This window comes from Procambarus clarkii, chromosome 22, assembly GCF_040958095.1.
Source record: "Procambarus clarkii isolate CNS0578487 chromosome 22, FALCON_Pclarkii_2.0, whole genome shotgun sequence".
In the NCBI taxonomy this organism is placed as follows: domain Eukaryota; kingdom Metazoa; phylum Arthropoda; class Malacostraca; order Decapoda; family Cambaridae; genus Procambarus; species Procambarus clarkii.
In genome coordinates, this window is record NC_091171.1 from 25,224,922 (window position 1) to 25,248,739 (window position 23,818).

Genomic DNA, 23,818 nt, shown 5'->3' on the forward strand with positions numbered 1-23,818 from the left:
TGGATCTGAATTACTAAATTAGTAGCTAGGAACACCAGAGGGCAAGACTTGCACATGTGTAGTTAGGAACACCACAGGACGAGTGTTACAGGTAGCGAGGAAATCTAGGTGTAGGGTTAGGTTATCTTGAGTTGATTTCGGGGCTTTGTTTTTTAGTGTTCCCGCGGCCCGCACCTTGACCAGGTCTCCATCCCCAGGAAGCAGCCCGTGACAGCTGACTAACACCCAGGTACCTATTTACTGCTAGGTAACAGGGGCATAGGTCGAAAGAAACTCTGCCCATTGTTTCTTGCCGGCGCCCGGGATCGAATCCGGGATGGAGCACACTGGATCAAGCCCAGTGTGCTGTCCGCTCGGCCGACCAGCTCCCTAGGAGCTGGTCGAAGAGAAGTTACTTCGTTACTTCGTAGCTGGTTACGAAGAGAAGGTGAGCAACGGTGGTGATGGTCTTCCAGGTGCAGCCCCTCACCGCCCTCACACGTGTGTATTGAAGACGTACAGCACAGCGGACATGTTTAGTGGTGACCGTGTTCAGAGGCGCTCACACACAGGTTAAGATTGTAGTGGAAGTTTGTAATAAATATATAACATGTACTGTAATATTAAGTTGTATATAGCGCAGAGTGGTGTTGCAGGAACTCGATCCCAGCGACGACGACACTAGAGGCGTGGAGAGTGAAGCTGACGGCGGCGGAGGGTCAGTGCTGGGTCGACGTCGGCTTCTGGGGCGGTGTTGTGCCTGGTGAGGGACCACTTTATGGCAGCTTCCTTCTCCACTAAAAGTGCTTTTAAATTTAAACTTTAATTTAATAAAAATAAATTTAATAAAAAAAATAAATTTTAATAAATTTTTATTACGACATAAATCTAAGCAAAATTTTATTCGATTTCATTTAGATATGACACTAGAAGGAAATTGCATGGTAGTTATCTCAATGTAATTAGCCTTTGCTTATTTTTATTTGAGGATGCAAATTATCTAGAGCATTTGCTAATGTTTCTTTAATAGTTCACATGTGCCATTTACCATGAAACATCTTGATGGTTTGATCTGAATATTTGGGTGGAATTTGAATAGTATTTGATATTTGTATTATTATACCCTACATAGTTTATTCTATAAAGAATTGTATGTAAAATTCATACATAACAATGTATGATTGTAATATTTGTTAGTTATATACAGTACATACAAAATGTATGTTATCAAGTCACTATAGACATGAGTAACGGCCAGCCTGAGGTGATCCTTTGATATTTGGCTTGGGTCGCGGACTCCAGCCTCAGGGCGGCCCTTCCGCAGGAAGCAACTTTAATCAGTCGCTTCCTTTCCTTCTTGTACCCGCCTAGCCCGAACACCATCTCGACGCTGCTACCAGCCTCCACCATGTCCAAACTCTACAAGATTTTTGTCACAGTTGCTCGGGCCTTCCTCCTCCACTCCTCCTAGTTGGCCTCACACAGGAAGGACCACCCCATTTCTTCACGCTAATCGTTCTGTTCCATTATTATTTTGTTGTTTACAGTTCATAGCAGTATATTACTTAAATAGTTCCTTAAAATACTTACTTTACCTCATAACTTGCGACAGGTAACGCCGGTGAACTCCGCAAGATGGTTGACCACGGCATCTGTGGGTTCAAGTGTTTCCTTGTTCACAGCGGCGTTGATGAGTTTCCAAGTGTCACTTTCGAGCAAGTGTCAAAAGCTCTCCAGGAACTAGTTGGCACTCAGTCTATTCTGCTGGTATGTCATATTACTGTTACCTCTTGACTAAGCTAGTCCATATTATTACAAATGTGATTGACTAATGAATTCAATGTAGCATTTTATAGACGCATCTGAATGTGTGTTTAAAATTCCATGTTAAGATTGTAAAGAGTTCCCAGTTGGTCAGACGGGTAAATATCTTGACAAGAGAATTAAAGAACCCAAATATAGTATAAGAACAGGTCAAGAGTCCAATGCATTATTTGTTCACTTCAGAGATTGTAATCATTCAGTTGACTGGGGTAATTTGTGCAAAATTGTAGTGTAAATCATTTACGGAAAGAAATATTATTGAATTTTAAATATTAATAAATTTTCATTTATCAAAAGTAGTGAATTAGACAACTTAATGCAAGTCTAGGATTCTGTAAATTAGATAGCTTTATAATTGGTAAAAGTTGTGATGGGTATAATATTATGTAAAGAATAAGGGTATGTGTAGTATATTCCAAGAATGAGGGCATGCCCAGTTAATATTCACTTAATCACCTCGCCTTCATGTTGCTTCCATTAAGCGATATTTTTGCTTACGAATATTTGTCTAGTCAGGTGTAATTGGGCATATAATCCCAAGCCCATATAGCACGGGCTCTCACTCACGGGAGACATCTCCTGTCACGCAGGGTGCAGTTGCATCTCCACAGATCTCCAGTATCAGCTCTTGATACTGGTAATGGCTCAAAAGGGCCACCACTTACGGGCTATTCATGTCCGTGCCACCTTTTGGGTGGCTTAATCTTCATCAATCAATCAGCACGGGCTCACCATAGCCCGTGCTACATGGACACTTTGTTCTGAGTAGCTAAATCTGAAACAACAACGTTTTCTCTACAAATTTCGAGATACTCATGGCCGTGCCACCTCTAGGGTGGCTTAATCTGATTCAATCAATCTTCTCATTGATGCTGCAGCAGTAGCATTAACATCATCATCTCTAGTTACAGCCCCGCTCCTGTGCCAGGTAAGTCCACTACGGGCTCACCATAGCCCGTGCTACTTGGAACTCTTTGTTCTGATAGCTGAAGCTAAACTAACAACGTCTTCTCTGCCTGTAGTTCTTCATATTGTGTTGAAACACACCAAAACCAGAGCAGAAGAGTTGGCTTTTCTGCCCTGGCTCATATTTTAACCCTTTTTACCAGAGGAATACGTGTTCACGAAAGTACTCGAGTGGATACCCAAAATGCAAACTCAAGTTAAAGTTATCTGACGAAATTTGTAAATGTCAAAAACTAACACGCTATTATGCCATGTCAAGTTTCTCAACACCTACGGATGGAGAAAGCCCAGCAAACACCACTGAAGCCAGTGATAGTGCACAGATAGTGGGATGTCTTTCATCACAGAAGGGAAAATGACTGTTTCGTGGAACAAGTAGCCACTGAGCAGAAACAGAAAACAGGAAGCAAATTTAGTGATTTCAAAGAAGTGATATAAAAAAACTGGCTCATAACAGTTAATTATGAGATCACATAAAATTCTTTAATGCAAGACATAGGTTTTATTTGAATTAAAAAACAAAAACAGATGCATATGTAGAATCAAACAGGGATTACAAGGAGCAAAACTAGTTTCATGAACACAAATATTTTGGAAAAAAAAAAAATGAAAAATGGCCAGACTGATGAGATCCTGGTTAGTTTACTCTAATCAGGAAAAAGTTGTATATACTGTTTTGTTTGTAAACCTTTCTCCCCCTCCCTTTCCTGCCCGTTGTTGTCGTGAGGGTGTAACACGGGGAGGGTTTCTCGACTATCTTTCCTTCTTTTTTTTCCCTCGATAATAAAATAATCTAATTTTCTAACTTTTACATAATATTATACCCATCACAACTTTTACCAATTATAAAGCTATCTAATTTACAGAATCCTAGACTTGCATTAAGTTGTCTAATTCACTACTTTTCATAAATGAAAATTTATTAATATTTAAAATTCAATAATATTTCTTTCCGAATGGCCGTTCATGTTTAACAAATTTGCTAACTTTTTATTCCAGCATAGTTGAGGCAGTTGATAGTGGTAAGGATTGTGATGTTGTGTACCTTGACTTTAGCAAAGCTTTTGATACAGTGCCACATGAAAGACTAATTAAAAAAATAAAAGCTCATGGTATTGGGGGTGCTATATTAACTTGGATTAGGGCATGGCTATTCCAAAGGAAACAGAGTTAGTATAAATGGTGTTAAGTCAGAGTGGGATAATGTTGTTAGTGGAGTACCTCAGGGCTCTGTCCTGGGACCTCTGTTGTTTATATAAATGATTTAGATTCAGGTTTGAGTAGTAACATTTGCAAATTTGCCGATGATACGAAAATCAGTAGGGAAATTAATTCGGAAGAGGACTCGCTATCACTTCAAGTTGATCTAGATAGGGTTTTGAAATGGTCAAATGATTGGCAAATGCAGTTTAATGCTGATAAATGTAAAGTTCTGAGGCTAGGTAATGATGATAGAGTTACAAGATACGAGCTAGATGGTGTTGAGATTGCGAAGTCGGATTGCGAAAGGGATCTGGGAGTTATGATTAGTAAGAATTTAAAACAAAAGGATCAATGCATGAATGTTCGTAATAAGGCGAATAGGACACTGGGATTTATTAATCGAAGCGTTAGTAACAAGACACCTGGTGTGGTTCTTAAGCTATATCTTGCTTTGGTTAGGCCCCATTTAGATTATGCAGTTCAGTTTTGGTCGCCGTATTATAGAATGGATATAAATTCACTTGAACGTGTCCAACGTAGGATGACTAAGTTAATTCCCCAAATTAGAAATCTTTCATATGAAGAAAGATTAACAAAGCTAAAGTTGCATTCACTGGAAAGGCAAAGAGTTAGGGGTGACATGATAGAGGTTTACAAGTGGATGAATGGACATAACAGGGGGGATATTAATAGGGTATTAAAAATATCAACACAAGACAGAACACGAAACAATGGGTATAAATTGGATAAGTTTAGATTTAGGAAAGACTTGGGTAAATACTGGTTCATTAACAGGGTTGTTGATTTGTGGAACCAATTGCCGCGTAACGTGGTGGAGATGGTGTCCCTCGATTGTTTCAAGCGCGGGTTGGACAAGTATGAGCGGGATTGGGTGGTTATAGATAGGAGCTGCCTCGTATGGGCCAATAGGCCTTCTGCAGTTACCTTTGTTCTTATGTACCGTTCCCTTCGCAGATGCACTGTCGGATGCTCGTCGCCTCCGGAGACGGCAGAACTTTATGCTATTTTGTATGCTTTTCGTCAACTGCTTTCTCGCTGTCAATCATCCTTTGTTGTTGTAGTTGACTCTCGTAGTGCCCTCTTGGCTATGGGGTCCTTTAATCCAGTCCATCCTGTGGTAGTCAAAATTCAACATTGAATGTTTATCTCCAGTAGATTTAAGACAGTGAAGTTTTGCTGGGCTCCCAGCCTTATTGGTGTGTCCTTAAATGAGTGTGGTTGCTGCTGCTAAGGAGGCTATCCGCACTTGTCCCATTTCCCGTAAAGGTGTTCCTTATTCCGACTTCCCAGTTATTCATTGCTCAATCCTTGTCCGTTGTCTTCTGTTACTGGTAACAAACTGTGTGCTCTTAAGGGTAGTGTATCCCCATGGCCTTCCTCCACCGTAACCTGCGGTGGGAAACGGTTCTGGCGAGGTTGTGTATTGGCCATACACGTTTAACTCGTGGGCACTTAATGGTGCGCTGCTCTGCTCCTTACTGTCCAAACTGCGTTGTCCCTCTTACAGTCGTTCATATCCTTGTTGAATGTCCTGACTTTCAGGACGAACGTATCTTGCTTCCCGACCGTCCCTTGGGGTCACGTGCCCCAGGATAGAATTCTTGGTGAATCGGATACCTTTGATATCATTCGCCTCATGCGGTTTTGTTCTCCTATTGGCATCCTTAATTATTTTTAGCGCCCCTATGATTATCCCGCACATCTGATTGTGTTACATAGCCTTCCCGGCTTGGTGCCTTCTTTTGATAATTGAAGTCGGTGACGAAGAAACAGGATATATTGACATTTTACGAGCTATATTGAGTAATTACTTACGTCGTAGTGATAGTGATAATGCTGGTGAGGATAAAGACGAAAATAGTGTTTTCGGGATAGGAATGAGGATGGGAACGGAGTCCTTTTGCCGAGGACAGGAGCGGCCGCAACAACATTTTTGATTATGTTCATGTAGAGTGAAGATGGTTACAGTGAGCATGGTCGTATGTTCTGTAAATAGGGTTGAAGACAGTTTGTAGTAAAGATAGTTATGAAGATTGTGTGTAGTGTAGATGGCAACAGTAAGTTTTACTGTCTGGTAAAGTACCAAACAGCGGCCTCCATATACCTGCTGCGAGCCTCTCCAAGTTTTTTGTATACTTGAAATTTGTGGAGCAGCTTCGTGCGTTAAGAAAAAAGATTTACACGTGTATTCATCTGGGAACTTTGTTTTTGTATATAGTTTTAAATTTTGTTTTATTTGGCATCTATGTTAAGACAAACGTCCTTTAAATGTTTATTTTATGAATTTATTTGATTAAATTAGAATATCCTTTTGTTTAATCATCGATTACAGTAGCACTTGTTTTGATCACTTGTCATGTATAGCTTGACCACTTGGGCTAGTTGGCGCAACCTGTCCTCCTAATAGCATAATAATATATTGGCATACTATTATGCTATATCATAATAGTATAAGTCGCATTTTGACGTATACTTTACCTCAGGCCAACAACTGTCGTAATAGAAAATGGTAGCGGGTAGCAAAATTGATATACTGTCCCGTTTTCTGTTTTGGGTCCTCTGGTAGGTTAGGATAAAGGCACTTAAGTACGACAGTTTCTTGACGCTGGGAAACCTTAGGAGGACGGGCAGTACAGTGACGACCTCGCTTCTTGCTGGTCGTCGACACACAGTTGCTGATGGTTCAAGTGGCCAGCCAGCACTCCGTCATGACCCTATAAGTGCTATATAGTCATTCCAGCTCGGCGCGCTCTCATTATCATTCCCTATTATTTATTTTCCTTATTTTTCTTATGTTCTGTTTGTCGTATTGTCATAATTTGTATTTTGTTTCCATCTTAACAGTTCCACGCTGAGTGCGACGTTGGCAATACTGTTACTGATGCAGGTAATCCTGGTGTGAATATTTTGTTAATATTGCCCGGTGTCGGGGGCAGGAAGTGTGGGTACTTAGGCGTGGGGTGGTTACACTTGGCCATCACCTCACCTTCCTTATTATGCAACTCGCGGGTACCTATTTTGCTGCTAGGTGAAGAAGCATTAGGTGAGACGTGCCCAACCGTTTCTGGCCGCCCGGGAATTGAAGCCTGGTCCTTTGGTTGTGAACAGAGTACCTGTGCTACAGGACTCATTATATAAATCACATGGTGTATAACCAACCCATCCTCCAGAAATAATATTATGTAGGGAAGGATTATAAGATGGATCTTGATGAAGATCGAGTCTGGTATTGAGTGAAGTTGGAATTTGGTAACATAACGATGATTGATGAAGATTAAACCACATAAGAGGGGGCATGGGCATGAGTAGCCCGTAAGTTGTAAATGAACAAATCCACAAGGGCCGTGACGAGGATTCGAATGCACACCATAATTACCTGCTGGTTTGTGCCTCGGAGAGGCTACGGGATCCAGTAAGTTCAGTAGAACTTCGGTTTAACTCTTTTTTTTTTTAACCCTGTCGTAGCTCAGTCGATTAAGGCAGTGTCTGGGATGCTCCCGGACGCAGGTTCGAATCCTCGTCACGGCCCTTGTGGATTTGTTCCTTTGATGCATCACGTTAGTGTGATCTGTGTGTGTAAGTGGTAGATGTTTGGAGTGAATGTGATATTTAGTGGTCCAGCATAGGGGGGTGGCCTGGGGCCTTCCTGGCTCCTTTGTTGGCGTCCTCTAACTCACCAGTAACCCTGCAGTGTTTGACGTCAGGGACCCCCTCTCCCTCGACACAAGACATATTTTATATTGATAGGCTGTGAGGTTACTGTAAATGGTCTCTTGAGATTATTGTAAATGAGCTGCGAGTTTGACAGATGATGATCGTTTCTGAGTAATAGTGTCAAATCTGACAGATGATTTGATCTTCGGTATGTGTTAACGCTGACAATGTAAATGACAAACAATGTAAATGTGTGTAAATCCTGAGAATTAATGTCGGCTGTTGACATAATGATTGACCTAGAGTATTAGTGAAGGCTGTCAGGAGATAGTGGATCAAATATTAGTGTCAGCACTGACAGACGATTGTTGCTTCTTCATGTTCCAATATATTACACAACACTAAACATTATATTTTCTCCTCAATTTTTTTTATGCAGTTGCGTTGATTTTATTTAGCATCAGTTAACTTTCCAGATAAGATTTTTGTTTTAAGTGAACAGTAATATATTATGCAGACGATGAGTCACAATAACGTGGGCTGAAATATGTTGACCAAACCACACACTAGAAAGTGAAGGGACGACGTTACGGTCCGTCCTGGACCATTCATAATCGACTTGGGAATGGTCCAGGACGGAGCGAAACGTCGTCGTCCCTTCACTTTCTAGTGTGTGGTTTGGTCAACAGTAATTTATTAATTACTTACACCTGTTACAAATTATCCTGAAATCAGTGCATAAAGAGTAGTTTAGAATAGTATTTTAAAACGCGACTTCATTTTCAGACCGATTAGGATGTTACCAAACCTTTCTCAAGTCCCGACCCCAGGAAATGGAGGAGGTGGCCATAGAGCAGATCATCAGTCTTTGTGAACAGTTGAAGGTCTGTATGCTTCGTTAAGTTGAGTATATATTGTAGAGCTGTGGGAATTGTACAGCAGTGCAGTTCCTACAGTTCGAATCTCTCGGTGGTATATCACTTGGTGCTGAAGATAGCTTCTGAATGTGTGTGTCATTTCTGGAAACACAAGCCAGACTTTCAAGGCCGATGCTTCCTGTCTTACCTGTCATGTTCATCTAAACTGGAGATGGCGTCATCCTGTCACAGCGTGGAACGTAAGTATGTTCTTGTATTCTCAGCTCTCAAGCAAGAGCAATCTAGGCAAGTATTGGATGAAAACTGCATTCATACCCCTTGAAGTTGCTCTCTGCGGCCAGCTTCAGTATCGGGAGAATGACTGTGCCATTATCCATTAAGTTGGCTGTGACGGGAGCTTCTGTTTCAGCATCACAGAGCTCTCCCAAACATGTGCAGAGATTATTTTTCTACTACGATGTGAATTTCCTTCATTAGAGTGCGAGAGAATATTCAAGAGTCCCGTGACGGTGGAACCCTTCAAGGTCACCATTCCTCGTCTGGCAGCCAATATACAGCCACGAAAGAGAGATCATCATCATTCTTCAGAAGAACTCTCTCAAGTTTCGTTTGTCGACCTTTCATTTAAAAGAGGAATTGGCTATCTCTGAGACAAATAAACATAGATATTCAAAATTAGTTAAACTTCCATTCAGCTTGTAGAACTTGTAAAATATATGGATAAAAAAAAAACTATTTTGAACAGGAACATTTTCGTGTTTGATCAGGTCCGGTGCCACATTGTCCACCTGTCAGCGAGCAAGACTCTGCCCATGATCAGGAGGGCACAGGCCCGAGGTGTCCCCCTCAGTGTGGAGACGTGTCACCACTACCTCTCACTCTCTGATGACCACATCCCTGATAACGCTACACAATTCAAGTGTTGTCCACCGATAAGAGATACACACAATCGGGTAAGAAATAGATAAGAATATTAATGTTCAAATTACAAATGTGTTAATTTAGTCTGTTTTTCGCGGTATCTGACTAGTGAAATATATTAATTGTCCAGATATCCTCAGAAAATTTTAATTGTCCAGATATCCTCAGAAATCCAACCAGATAATAAGTCACTACTGGACTTATCCAGCAGTGACTTATCCTTGTCCTCGTGTCCCAGCTCCTTGTCTAAAGATCACTTTCAGTGTCAATTACACATACTTTCTTAGGCTTTTTCCTCATAATTTCCTTTCCTTTCCATGTTCATTATCAATTAGGTAACCCAAGTCACCGTGATATCTTGTTGCTTTTCTACTCCCATTCAGTAAATAAAATATATTATCTAGTTAAATATTTGTGTGTGTGTTTGAGGTGTGTGTTTGAGGTGTGTGTGTTTGAGGTGTGTGTGTTTGAGGTGTGTGTGTTTGAGGTGTGTGTGTTTGAGGTGTGTGTGTTTGAGGTGTGTGTGTTTGAGGTGTGTGTGTTTGAGGTGTGTGTGTTTGAGGTGTGTGTGTTTGAGGTGTGTGTGTTTGAGGTGTGTGTGTTTGAGGTGTGTGTGTGTGTGAGGTGTGTGTGTGTGTGAGGTGTGTGTGTTTGAGGGTGTGTGTGTTTGAGGGTGTGTGTGTGAGGTGTGTGTGTTTGAGGTGTGTGTGTGTGAGGTGTGTGTGTGTGAGGTGTGTGTGTTTGAGGTGTGTGTGTTTGAGGTGTGTGTGTTTGAGGTGTGTGTGTTTGAGGTGTGTGTGTTTGAGGTGTGTGTGTTTGAGGTGTGTGTGTGTGAGGTGTGTGTGTGTGAGGTGTGTGTGTGTGAGGTGTGTGTGTGTGAGGTGTGGGTGTGTGAGGTGTGGGTGTGTGAGGTGTGGGTGTGTGTGTGTGAGGTGTGAGGTGTGTGTGTGTGTGAGGTGTGTGTGTGTGAGGTGTGTGGTGTGGTAAGGAAGATGATGATGCCGCATAGCTCACAACATACGAGACGGTGAATATTGTTGTTTTCATGACATTGATGTTGATGTGAGACGTGAATTAGTTCCAGAAATAAATTTTTAGTTTTCAGAGAAGTCATTAATTAATTTTTATTAATAGCTTTACATTCCTTTAATTTAATATTTAAACAGTAGTAAATTATAAGAAAAATAAGAACTGGGTTCTACGTTACAATGTTACAAGGATTTCTCCATCTATGAACCATTTATTTTTGGGAAAAGGCACAGCAGAAGAACAGATTTACACTTGGCATGGATGACAATGTGATTGGCAAAGACTTAAGGTTTCAGAAGAAGATAGGAAATGTCAGCATTGTGGAGAAATGCTCAACAAATCACTGGAATTTTATGCAATGGTTAGGATGAGCTAGCCTAAGCATTTTTATTGGTACATAAATGCTTAGGCTAGCTCATCCTAACCCTTGCACATACTCTCCACAATTTCTTTATTGAAGGTCAGCATTAGTTCCTATTTTAGTCATTCATTTTGAACACACTCAGAATGTATGTTACAATTTGTACTAAGAGAGACAACAACTGCACTTTCCTGCACCGTGGGAGATGAACCACTTTCCAATTTTAATCTCTTCCTTTCCACCGAAGAAGCAAATTAGAGATCAGCCCAAGCTTCGTCTTGAGGCAAAGCTCAACGCCTTAAGCCATACTGATTGTCAACAAAGCATTAACGCGCTCAGACCTACACTGGTTCCCTACACCGCTCAACGGGTGCAGCTGGAAGTGCAGGTTGTCCTGACAATGGGTGAGGGCCTACAGTTTGAGTGGGGAGTCCGTATAAACCACTTTCAGACCGAACTATTTGCTTTACTTCTTACACTCAAATGGGAACAAGTCTCCAAACTTCACTCATTGTTTGTAAGTGATTATCATCCTTAATTACGCTCAACTATTTAAGACACAATTGTAACATGCTCGTGTCTGAAGCAAGACACAAATACAAGAACATTGTTAATGATGGTAACTGTGTCCATCTCATGTTGGCCTCCAAATGCATGATTGAGCTGACGTTACCCAAGTATGTCTTCGAGGAAGGAGTTGACTTTAACTTAGGATTGTCTATAAGCAACTTAAGAATAACAATACATTAAGAATTTCAACAAAATTTTGTAGATATGAGCAAGGTGAAATAGATACTAGCAATTCCGTCTCGTCATACTATAATGCACAGCCCATCTGCACACAGGTCTGTGTTCCGTCCAGGCGAGAATGGGTCTGCACACCCTTGTAGGGCTCCCCCTCAAATATCGACCATGAAAAGGAAAACGTGACGAATCTTACATGATATTAGCATATTAGTCCTCTTCCTTTTATTTTAATTGTAAACAAATGTATTAATGTCGCTCAATTTCACAATGTGTTATCAACCAGAATGTCAATGAATTTCACGTTTAAGCAACGTCGTGTGCTTGCTGAGTAAATTTTAACTTTCTCTGTAGAATGAGCTTTGGGAGGCCATAAGGGACGGCACTATCCAGCAGGTTGTGAGTGATCACTCGCCCTGTACACCGGACCTCAAACAGCCTGGCAAGATGAACTTCATGGAAGCTTGGGGTGGAATAGCGTCATTGCAGTTTGGTAAGTTTACTTTAGTGTGTTGGGAAGGTGGATAGAAACAGCTGCTTATCCTAGTTATCGTACCTGGACCATTTATACCTTCCAACATTCCACTACTCTCTAATACTCACTCTTGAAGTTGAGTGGTGGTTGCTTCCACCGTCTCTGGTTCAAACTTGTTCAGCTTGTTCACCACTTCATCTGTGCTTCCATCAATTTCCACCTGTGCTCTCTCGTTCTGTCTTGACTCACGTGGATAAAGACTGTCTTTCTAATTCGACGTTTTCTATTACCCTCGGTATATCGTTCATGTCGTGATCATAATACCTTTAATAGTGGTCTCTTCTACACTCATTAAATTTAGTTCTTTTGGCCAGTTGTCATAGTTCATCTCTTATCGATGGACCTCTTCAATGTTCTTCATTTACCAGGCACGGGTTCCATGCTGGAGCTGCGTGTTCTTAACCTGGTCTGACGTACGCTGTGGACAGTGTTTTGAAGGACTGATTGATTAATTTCTTAAGGTTAATTCCTTTATGTTGTGGGATCATTTTGGTCAGCTAGGAGTCCAGAGATACATGTTGCTCTTCAGATTAAATTTGCATCTGGGAACACCCAGTGCATAAGTTCGAACCCTCATCACGGCACATTTTAGACTCCATAAAATATGTTTACTAATTGTATTATATAAAGTAAATTGCTTTCAGGAACTAACTGTGCTTTGAATAAACTTAACTGTTATGGACTCACAATTAAGATTTTGTTATGGACTTTATATATTAACTCTTACTAATACTAATGATGATAATACTACTGATACCGATACTAATTCTACTACTACTACATCAACCTCATCGTCATTAAAATACAGTAATAATAGTACTACTAATAAACTATATTGAGAAAATCTACAGGAGCCGTGATGAGGATTCGAACTCATGCGCTGGGTGTTCCCAGATGAAGGCTCTAGTCGACTACGCCACGACATGGTAAAATAAATGCAACCTGGGGTACTACTGCACCCTCGAGGATTCCTGAGGCTTCCACTGAAGCCGAACCAGGGCTTCACACAATTCCTCACATGCACTCTGGCTCTGTCGTCAAGTAATTCTAAATCTGACGCCCCTATTTCAATACACAGTGTGTATTGAAATGTGTGAAGCCCTGGTTCGACTTCAGTGGAAGCCTTTGGGATCCTCGAGGGTGCAGTAGTACCCCAGGTTGCAATTATTTCACAATGTCGTGGCGTAGTAGACTAGAGCGTTCATCTGGGAACACCCAGCGCATAGGTCTGAATCCTCATCACGGCTCTTAAATATTTTCAAAGTGATACATCATGATGCTGTGATTTCTGTGTAATTAACTGTTACCTTTTGCAGGTCTTTCCCTCTTTTGGACTGAAGCCAGCGCTCGTGGGTTTACGGTGCAGGATGTGGCGAGGTACCTGTGTGCGGGGCCAGCCAGCCAGGCCCGCCTGCACCACAGGAAGGGGGCCCTCGCCCTTGGTTATGATGCTGACTTTGTTGTCTGGAGTCCCACCGAGACGTATACGGTAGGCTGGTGGTGTTTATCATCTCGTTATTGGTATTGGTATTCTACGGTTGACGTGTGTGTGTGTGTGTGTGTGTGTGTGTGTTTGTGTGTGTGTGTGTGGGAACAGTTGGAATATGAGGAGGATGCGCCATCTACCCCCGTGGACGGACATATTGTATACTTACAGCTAGAAATGGCTATGTAACTCTCTTGCTTTTCAGTAAGTTATATATATAATGGATTGCTCGTTGATTAACTAATATATACATTTATTTCTTCCAGATTGATGAATCCATCATCCACCATAAAAATAAAGTGAGTAGTTATTATAAATGTTTATGCTTTTTCGTTTATAAAGATATTTACCTTAATGAGTTGTTCGTATGTAAAAATAGATTTTAGAGGTTTGGGAAGGTTCAGTATTAAAATTAAGTGTTCTGTGACTATTTGACGGCTCAACTTTTCATTTACTGAAAATAGAGAATGTGGAAATAATAATCTGGAGTAACCAGGCAAGAACCTTCTAGATAAAATTAACTTTGGTTATGGATCGTCAAGTATAATTGTCAAATCTCATGGACTGTTGAGGTGATGAAGAGTTGAAGTCACCTCCACGTCAGAAAGGATGACAGGAACCTTTGTTTGAGTACGGCAGGTAAGGCGGTGGCTCATGGTGCACCAACCAATACATTTCACAGGTGAAGGAGCCAGCTAATCAGATCCCAGCTCTGGTTAGAGTGTGACATTCGCGTTGTCAAGTCACATGATCAAGTTGTGTTCCGGTTAAATGAAGGGGGGCCTCGTAGCCTGGTGGATAGCGCGCAGGACTCGTAATTCTGTGGCGCGGGTTCGATTCCCGCACGAGGCAGAAACAAATGGGCAAAGTTTCTTTCACCCTGAATGCCCCTGTTACCTAGCAGTAAATAGGTACCTGGGAGTTAGTCAGCTGTCACGGGCTGCTTCCTGGGGGTGGAGGCCTGGTCGAGGACCGGGCCGCGGGGACACTAAAAAAACCCCGAAATCATCTCAAGATAACCTCAAGGGGCAGTTTGGCCACAAGGTGGTCGTCTTAATAGCGCAGGAGTCCTGAATCATTGTGAACGCCACGGGTAGTGCAGATGAAGGAAGCCAGTCTTAACTTCAGGTTCCTGACCAAAGAGAGAGGAAGAACCAATCCGAGCGAGTGGTATTGACCATGTTAGAGAGAATCATAGACCACAAAGCCAACAAACAACTTTGTGGAGACGTTCATAGAGTCGTGGTGGTCTCAATGGTGTTGGATTACGCTGCTGATTATCAATCAATCAGGGTGTTTGTGGAGAGGACTTCTTGTTTAACTCTTACTGATCACCATTATGGATATAGTGTAGTGTGTAATCTCAGTGAAGAATGGAATCAATAAGGGAAACATTGATAGTAAACAGTGCATAAAGGCTTCAGTGACATCATTGGCATTTTGTATTGAGCAAAAAGGTTTCTTTGTGCGTTCAGCATTTTTTTTTAACATATCGGGTACAGTGTGCAGCTGTCGTAGACTATATGAAGGGTTGCAGAGTAGTCCAGAGCTAACTACGTCATGATAAAAAATCGCTATCACACAGGATGGTAAGTGGTCACTATCACACAGGGCCATGTGATCAGCAGTTGTACTAGTAAACTTTCGACACATTACGAGGGAATAGTCAAGTACACGAGAGTGAATAAAGCAGCAATGATAATAAAAATGTCCCCTATCTTGCAGAATGGTTAGTCATACAGGATGCATTATGAGGATGTCCCCCAAGAACACGAGTGTTAATAAAATGTTTGCAAAGTTCCAGATACCTCATGCCAGGAGACTGAAGGGTGAAATGACAGAGCATTCAATAATGTAGTGAGAGAGATCATGACCCAGTTCCTGTTCACAGAATTTGCACCTGGAGTGATCAGGATTGGGAGATCCGTCACCTGTAGCCACCTGCCACAGGTAACGGTAACCCAACCTGATCCTGGCAACCACTGTGTCGCACAGTCTGGTGGTCGTTTTGTGCTGTCCATAAACATAGGTTTCTGATCTGAACAAATAATAGAACAATAGATTTTTATGCTGGTTCTTTCAGGCCTTTGGCAATCACAAATTTCTCTCCTATTAGACCTGAATGTTTGGAACAATGTCAAGATGGGGATATCTAGGTATAATTCAACTTCATCCCTGTTACATGCTTATTTGGATGCAATGTCTCTGTCAATATGGTTGGTTACATTAGAGAGATGGTATTAGTACAAAAGATTCTTAACACTATTCTGTGCAGCGATCACGTTATTGATAATTGTTCTTGTGAAGTTTTTCTGAAAATTTTGTAGAAGTTTTCAAATGATTGAAAAAAACACTTTGAATCACATAAAATTATTCCTCATAGTATTCTTTAGTGTACTGGTAACTAGTCGCATATAAATGACCCAGTTATATAATACTTGTGTGTTCTAATAACACAAGTATTATTAGGAATAATACTTGTGTGCAAGTATTATTTGTATGAAACCTACATGCTGCTGCAGTCCGTCCAGTAGAAGGTTGGACTGATCCGTCAATGTAGACACAGTGCTCGTGAGATCTTAAATTTTCGATGTAGGAGGCAATTGTTTCAAGTGTGACAGCTTTGAGAAGAGCAAGATTCGCATTACCTTTCTTGGTGACGGGTGTGTGTGATACTTGAATGGTGGGGCACAGATAAAGAGGAATATCGAAGACAGGTAGATTGCATTTACAAATAATGCTCAGTTTGATGAGATTATAGGCATTTTTACTCGGCCATTTATCATAAAAGGAGTGAGTCGGCATGTCGGCTCCAGGCAATTAGGTGTTAACAGCACTGAATAATTTGTCTGAGCATTGCAGATGAGGGGTCTCTCATGACTTTAAGGCAAAAGGTCGTTTTGACTTGCATGATTCTCTCTAATATTGTTGGAAGCATCATTTCCTCCCTCATGTTGATGATTCTTGTGCATCTTGGGGGACCAAGAATTATCCTCGTGGCTTCATTCTGTACTACTTCTAGTTTGTCGAACACAGAGGCGGGGAAGTTAAGTGCAAAGCATTATAATCAACGAGAGGTCTAACAAACATTACATAGAATAATCTACCGTATTTAATATTAATACCAATATTCTTACCAGTGAGTGTTTTCTGTGGTTTAAGTTTTTCTTTTAACCTACGGTGTAAATCGTTTACAATGTCACTGTTGATTCCAACTCCAAGGTATTTGTGCTGCCTACACGTTTCAATGTTCTTGTTGTTGACCTTGAAAGTTATAGGGACATGAGTTTTCACTTGGGGGGTGGAGAGCCCTGGATTTAATTAGAGATATAAGAAGACTACATTGAATGTTCTTAGCAGCGAGTGAATAAAGTAGAGCTTGCAGTCTAGTTTGGGTACTTGCAACAATGCATATGTCGTCGGCATAACAGATGACGGCTTCGTCAGGTAGTGGTGGAATATTAATTGTTAATTTTTGTATCAGAACATTGAACAATGTTGGCCCAAGTACTCCGCCCTGGGGTGTACCCAACTCAAAGGGCACACAATGTTTTCTTTTGACCCTCCTTGAAAAGGTCTCGAGCGGTTCTATTTCTCAGGTAACCCCCTGAGCCATCTTGATGTTATCTTGAGATGATTTCGGGGCTTTAGTGTCCCCGCGGCCCGGTCCTCGACCAGGCCTCCACCTCCAGGAAGCAGCCCGTGACAGCTGACTAACACCCAGGTACCTATTTTACTGCTAGGTAACAGGGGCATAGGGTGAAAGAAACTCTGCCCATTGTTTCTCGCCGGCGCCCGGGATCGAACCCGGGACCACAGGATCACAAGTCCAGCGTGCTTTCCGCTCGGCCGACCGGCTCCCTGCCATGTCAGCAGTCTTCCCTTAACTCCAAAAGAGGCTAGTTGTTTTAAGGTTATTTCTCCGTTTGATGTATCAAAAGCAGTTTGGAGGTCAATAAATGCCGCCTGAGAGCTTGGTCCCTGTCTAATAAATTATTCAGCAAAGCAAGTTTGTGTGCTGCTTCCGGGAAGGAAACCATACAGGTTAGGAGCAAGGTGGGACCTAATTTGAAACATTAGTCTGTAGGGTATAATCTTCACAAGAACTTACTTTTTTTTTAACACATTAGATACATCTGCATTTGTGCAGTTACCCCTAGACTATATGAAGGGGAGTACAGTGCGTCAAAAAAGCTAACCAGGTGATGCTAAAAAATACCCATCACACAGGATGGTTAGTCATACAGAGGCATGTGATAAGCAGTCTGCACTGGCAGACTCCGGATGCATTTTGAGGATATCAACACAAGAGTGAATAAGGCAGCAGTGGTAATAAGTCCCCATCTCGCAGGATGGTTAGTCGTACAGGGCCATATATTTAGTAGCCTGCACTGGCAAATTTTGGGTACACTGTGAGGATATCTTCAAGAATACGAGAGTGAATAAAGTAATTGCAAAGCTCCAGGTACCTCATGCCAACTGGTCTGAAAGGTCTAATAACTGGGCATTCAGTGATGTAGTGCGGGAGATAATGCCGTAGTTCCTGCTCACAGAGTTTGCAACTGGAGTGCTCAGGATTGGGAGACCCGTCACCTGCAGCCACCTGCCACAGGTAACGGTAACCCAACCTGATCCTTGCAACCACTGTGTCGCACAGTCTAGTGGACGTTTTGTGCTGCCCATAGATATAGGTTTCAGATCTGAACAAATCATAGCTTTTTATACTAGTACTTTCAGGTCGTTGGGAGTCGGTAATTTCTTTCCTATCAGACCTGAGTGTTTGGACCAATACAGTTTTGACAGCAGAGATATATACCAAGAGCTAATTCAACTTCATCCTTGTTTCACACTAATTTAGCTGCAATGTCTGTCTCATTATGATGGGTTATAATTATGTGTAAAGGTATCCATACAAAGGAGATTCGAAACCCTTTACTCTGTGCAGCAATTAGGTCATCTATAATTGGGAGTATGAAGTTCTTGCTGTCGATCTTCCAAGAGAAGTTTTAGATTGCTTGAAGAGCAGACTTTGAATCACAAAATATTATTCCTCCTCCCCATTGTTTTTTAATGTACTGGTAGCTGGTTGTAATGCTGCTAGTTCTGCTTGTGTGGAGGTCAACCAGTTGTTTAACCTGACACTGACTGCAGCAGCCTGTAGGTTTTATAGGAATATTTGGATTTTCCACTGTGGGCATCAACGTAAGAGTCTACGGTGTTCCACATGACATGTTCAAGTACCGCTCAAGACGAGCGCTTGTCTTTCAACAAACTGAAACGCTTCGAATTAATCTGGTTCATTGTGCTTCTCCCGCTTTCAGTGATGCTGGTCTTTATTTGTTAAGGCTCCATAGGTAAAAAGTATTAAACACTAATAAAATCTTTTAGATGTTTCTCTTAAAAGTTGTCAACACTGTCTTCTCTTCTCAGTTAGGGAAAGGATGGCTATTAGGCCTACTTTGGTAAGCAAAAAGGAGGTTATGCACACGGTAACTTTTCCAGATGCTGGTCAGACCCAGCGGTGCTTAACTTGATTGATCGAGTGACAAACACATCATTCACTATTCCGCACTCTTCACGAAAAAATCGGTTCCGCAATGAATAATGCTGCTTGGGGTTGAACTCGTGGTAGCAAAACTCTGAGGAGACTAAGGGTTTCTTGTTGTTGGGGGTGAAAGCATCTTTAGATTTATTCTGGGGTTTCTGTTGTGGGTTGCCTAACTCTCTGGTTCCTAGTTACTGCTTGATGAACAGAGTCATCAGGCGAAACGAAATGTGCCCAAACGTCTCTATTCGCGCGGGAATCAATCCTGGAGGTGTTCGGTTATGAACCAACCACACCGACCACTGTGCTACAGGTCCCAAATATATATTCAAGTACCGAGCTCTGGACAGCCTCGACATTTCAAATTATTACCTTACATATTAGATGTTTTGTATATTTTTATCTAGTAATATTCTTGTCATATGCTCTGCTAATTATTTATTTATTATAACTAATTTCCAGCCATTTCATTTTAAATTTGAATGGATGTTAAAATTAATACCATATTTTGTCTTCTTGTTTTATAGATAACCCCCTACATGGGCAAGACTCTGAAAGGTAAAGTGTACAAAACGGTGCTACGCGGGAAAGTTATATTTGATCACGGAAACTTCTGCTCGTCTACGCCCACTGGAACTTTTGTCTTTGCATCAGATAAGCTTAATAAAAGTCTGAACGTCTAGACAATTTTATATAATGATGAAATACCATTTTGTGGTCAGTGATTCGCACATCCATTGCAAGATAATACTTGCTCGCCTATCTAATAATAATAAACTACTGGGAGCTGATATTCCGTGGCAACAGTACTCATGGTAGTGGCAATGAGAACTGATGCTTAACGAGGATACTTGCTCTATAATCTTAGCAATACTGGGAATAGCGAAAAAGTCAATACCTATCTTTCAATATGATAGAACCATTTTTTTGGTTAAAAACCATGTATTATTTTTTTATATTAAAACTTATATTTGAAAGGATTACAAAAATGAAGTTTTCCTAGGCATTTTTAAACTACTTTCCATTGAGGAAGTATTTCTGCCACTTATAAGGCAGGTGAAGGTCTGCGATTGACTGAAAGCATAGATAGCAGGACTGTTCTGTCAGAGCGAGAAGGGGCCCTATGTATGCTTCCATTGGCAGATGTGAGCCCTAGGGTGCACTCGGTCGTAATCGATTATCAGTGACAGCTAAGCATGGCGCTCTATCCTGTCTCCTTATTGCGTCACTGAAATCAAATAAAAGGCTCTGACAGTAGATATCAGAGTCCCAGCGGCACTGTTCAGGAGAGGAGAGATGATTAGGTGAAGCCAACTGGGACCTGAATTGCTAATCCAAAGGAGAAAAGAGCCCCCTGGAAAAGTCGTAAGTAGATCTACACAGATCAGAGGGTGATGCGACAGCGGTCACGGGTTGCAAATAACAGTTGTAGTATTACTGATGAACTGGCCCAGAAGCTACAGCTTCATCACGAAGAAGAGAATCCCTTTGGCAGAGTTTGAGACTACATCACACAACAATCCGTCGTCCCATTAGAAGAAAGGTATTAACAGCAAAGTATTTCATTTGCGTAGTGAAAAATCTGTCCTTGGGGAGAAGGTACCCTAGAAGTAATCACTTCAAAACCATTACGTAATTAGCGTTATTATCTACTCCTTATCCATGGTTAGGTTAGGTTTCGTTACGTTAATATGGTATATCATTCTCAAACGTGAAGTAAGAAATTTGAAAAATTAGTATCCCTTAGAATGTGATTTACAGAAAACCAAATACTTCACTCCCGTTCTAAGAAAACGAGTTAAACATAGACTACATATTAAAACAACGATTTATAGCAGTTATAGCATGATGATAATGTGTGTTTAGGGGCAAAGGTTCATTTGCCAGTTTACAAATAGACTATTATTGGAACCGTAATATGCCTTCAGACCATCACAAATGGGTAGATAAATATCCAGGTGTTTAACAAAGACGGCTGGCCAGTTGTTGGTATTACTTCACCCTGAGACCGGCCCAAATGAAAAGATCTTCTCATCCCTAATGGTTATTAAAACAGACTTGGACCTGAGTTAGCAAATTATTAAAGGATCATGTTAAGATGCCTCCCTCTGGAACAGCGTTATCAGGAGGATAATTTAACTTTGTTTAACATGGTGAAGGTCGGTGTAGGAGCGTCAAGACCCCGTCGCAGCAATGGAAGAATCTGAGATTTTTTTATTTTATTTTATTTATTTTATTTGTACAAGAGTTCTTACATTCTTCTAAAGCCACTAGCACTAAGGTCCTTAATGTAAACGGCACTAGCGTTTCGGGCAGGTCCTTATCCTAATTTTTCCCCAGAATACGACTCGCCAAATCATTTAACAACCGGTTGCCCATTCACTTTGTGTGAACAGAGGCTATAGTTAAGGATTGGCGCCCGGTCAATCCTACCCGGCCAGGATACGAACCCAGGCAAAGTGATTCAGAAACAAGTAGTGTATTGTGAGGACTAATAATAAACAGAAGCTCCCCTATGACTCTGTAATATCCCCATTGGTCAAACTATTATGTATTAGCGATAAAACCTACCATTAATGTACGATGACTTACTGTAAATATGTAGCTTTTGTAATAGCACTTTCTCTGTAACTAGCTGACATTGTATCTATAAGGTGTGAAGGATAGACGAAATTGTTTATGTAATAATCTAAGATGAGGTCTGATAAAGACCTTTTGTGCCCTCTGTAATGCTTTTGCGCGATAGCTCACAGGATGAGTATGGGGTGCACAATAAACTAGCCGCCTTCGGCGGCAACAATCAAATCAATCAAAGTGCTCGTGAAGCGCCGGGTGAGTGTTTTACCACTGCGCCACGGGGACTTGTAACGATACCTGATTTTGTAGTGGGGAACCCAGTAGTCTGTGTTGGTATTATGATATTGCTCACCGTGAATTAAGAGTTCTTGGAGAAGCTCAAGGTAGACAATTACATTTAACAGCCTCTATATATATATTGTTATAGGTTGACTATTCATTATTTTATTGCAATGTGAATTCACGATTGGTTAGGCTAGGCTTAGATATATTTGTAGATATTAAGGCATTATAATACAACCAATTATGTTGTGTATTTTGGTATTCCGCTGTTTGTTGATGTGACTTTAGTGTCACTTGTGTTATTTACTCAATAAACTTATTGCATTTATTTCATTCATATTTTGTTTCAATAGTGTGTATCAGAGAGCAACAACTAAATAATTATGTACCAAGTACAGTTACATAGTACTGATTACTATATATGTAGTATGTTTATATGGCTCTGGATAATCCATAAGCAAAATATATTTAAAAGTGGTATACGATTTAGAGCAAGTGTCAACTAGGATACGTGGGCATAATTTTCGTATTTGTTCTGTTCCATTTATTTTTAAAGACTAGTCTTATTGGTGTTCGTGTATCCTTTACTAAGAAAGTTAAGAAAGTCAATGTGTTTATTAGTATCCTCTTCCTGATTAGTAATAGTCTGGGTCAAGGTAACTAATTTCTGGTTACATCAAAAACTCGGTTGGATTCTGGCGAGTTAATGAATAGATTCATGTCAACAGTATAATCACCGTTTACTCATGTCTATAATAAAGTAAAAGTGGAGCTTAAATATTAATCTAGTAACATAACAATAGGGAGTGTAGCAACCAGGTAATATTACTCCAGCTACTCCAAGTGAACCAAGCCACAAGGGCTTCGCGTATTGTATTTATCACTCTGGAGGTCTTTGACACTCAGGAGTATACCCAGCAATCCTGTGACATCAGAGTGGTGAGATGTCCGAGATAGGAGCCGGCCTGAGGAGAAGGGTTATCCAGGATAACTACGGTAAGTTTCATCTGCATTACACACAAATATGTGGCAAATATAGTGTGACCAAACTTTTTTTTAATACTTTTACGTGATAGTATTCAAACCATCCTCAATATGCTGGATGTTAATGATTGAAAAATATACTGCATATGAAACAATTGATAACGCAACCCATTTTCAGACTATTCTCGCCCAAACTGTTTCCGACCCTTAGTCCTGTCAACCCGCCTGATGATCCTGGTGAGAAGGATAAGGCTGCTTTAGGGACCACAGATTCATCCACATATAGATGGTCTGTTTTAATGACCACCAACTGATGGAACCTTGTCATCACATGGGGCTCTGGGTGGGTGTTCGTCTCTTAGGGACTGTGTTGTTTCGGCATCACTATTGCACTACAGTGTTTCCCTCTTCTTATTTCTTGCTTATTGTTGCTCTAGTTTTGGATGTTTCAGATATGCCGTCAAAACATTTCCTTCGATGATAATTTGTTTGCACAAGTGGGAAGGCGTATCTGTTTGTCCTATCTGGGAGAATCATGTATGGCTTTAATGACTGAGGAAGGTAGTGCTTTGTCTCTCCAGGAAAAGACAACTAGACATGTGTTGCCAAACAGGAGGCTGTGCTATGTTAATCGTTTTCAGGATGTTGGGGATTTTGGCTGCTGCATGGAGTCGGGTTACTTTTGCGATGTGTTGCAAGGTTCCTACCGACGTCGCTTCGATAGCTTCCTCTAGGTAATCTGTCGAAATAAAGCTGCAGGATGTTTTTTCCCCAATAGCTGGTGTGAGCTATTGATTGGTGTTATTGAAAGAGTGCTGAGAGGTAAGAC

The 23,818-nt window shown here is 41.1% G+C and overlaps 1 protein-coding gene across 1 annotated transcript in view; it reads left to right on the forward strand.

The window, feature by feature from the left end:
• LOC123758075 (allantoinase) overlaps nucleotides 1-22,614 on the forward strand; it is a 59,869-nt gene extending 37,255 nt beyond the window's left edge. Inside the window, exons 5-13 of the mRNA XM_045742264.2 lie at nucleotides 636-742; nucleotides 1,592-1,746; nucleotides 6,838-6,880; nucleotides 8,434-8,531; nucleotides 9,293-9,478; nucleotides 11,935-12,073; nucleotides 13,432-13,604; nucleotides 13,868-13,900; nucleotides 19,674-22,614. Of these exons, the coding sequence (XP_045598220.1) occupies nucleotides 636-742; nucleotides 1,592-1,746; nucleotides 6,838-6,880; nucleotides 8,434-8,531; nucleotides 9,293-9,478; nucleotides 11,935-12,073; nucleotides 13,432-13,604; nucleotides 13,868-13,900; nucleotides 19,674-19,829 (1,090 nt within the window). The 3' untranslated portion in view covers nucleotides 19,830-22,614. The remainder of the gene's footprint in view (nucleotides 1-635; nucleotides 743-1,591; nucleotides 1,747-6,837; nucleotides 6,881-8,433; nucleotides 8,532-9,292; nucleotides 9,479-11,934; nucleotides 12,074-13,431; nucleotides 13,605-13,867; nucleotides 13,901-19,673) is intronic.
• The last annotated feature ends 1,204 nt before the right edge of the window (nucleotides 22,615-23,818 follow it).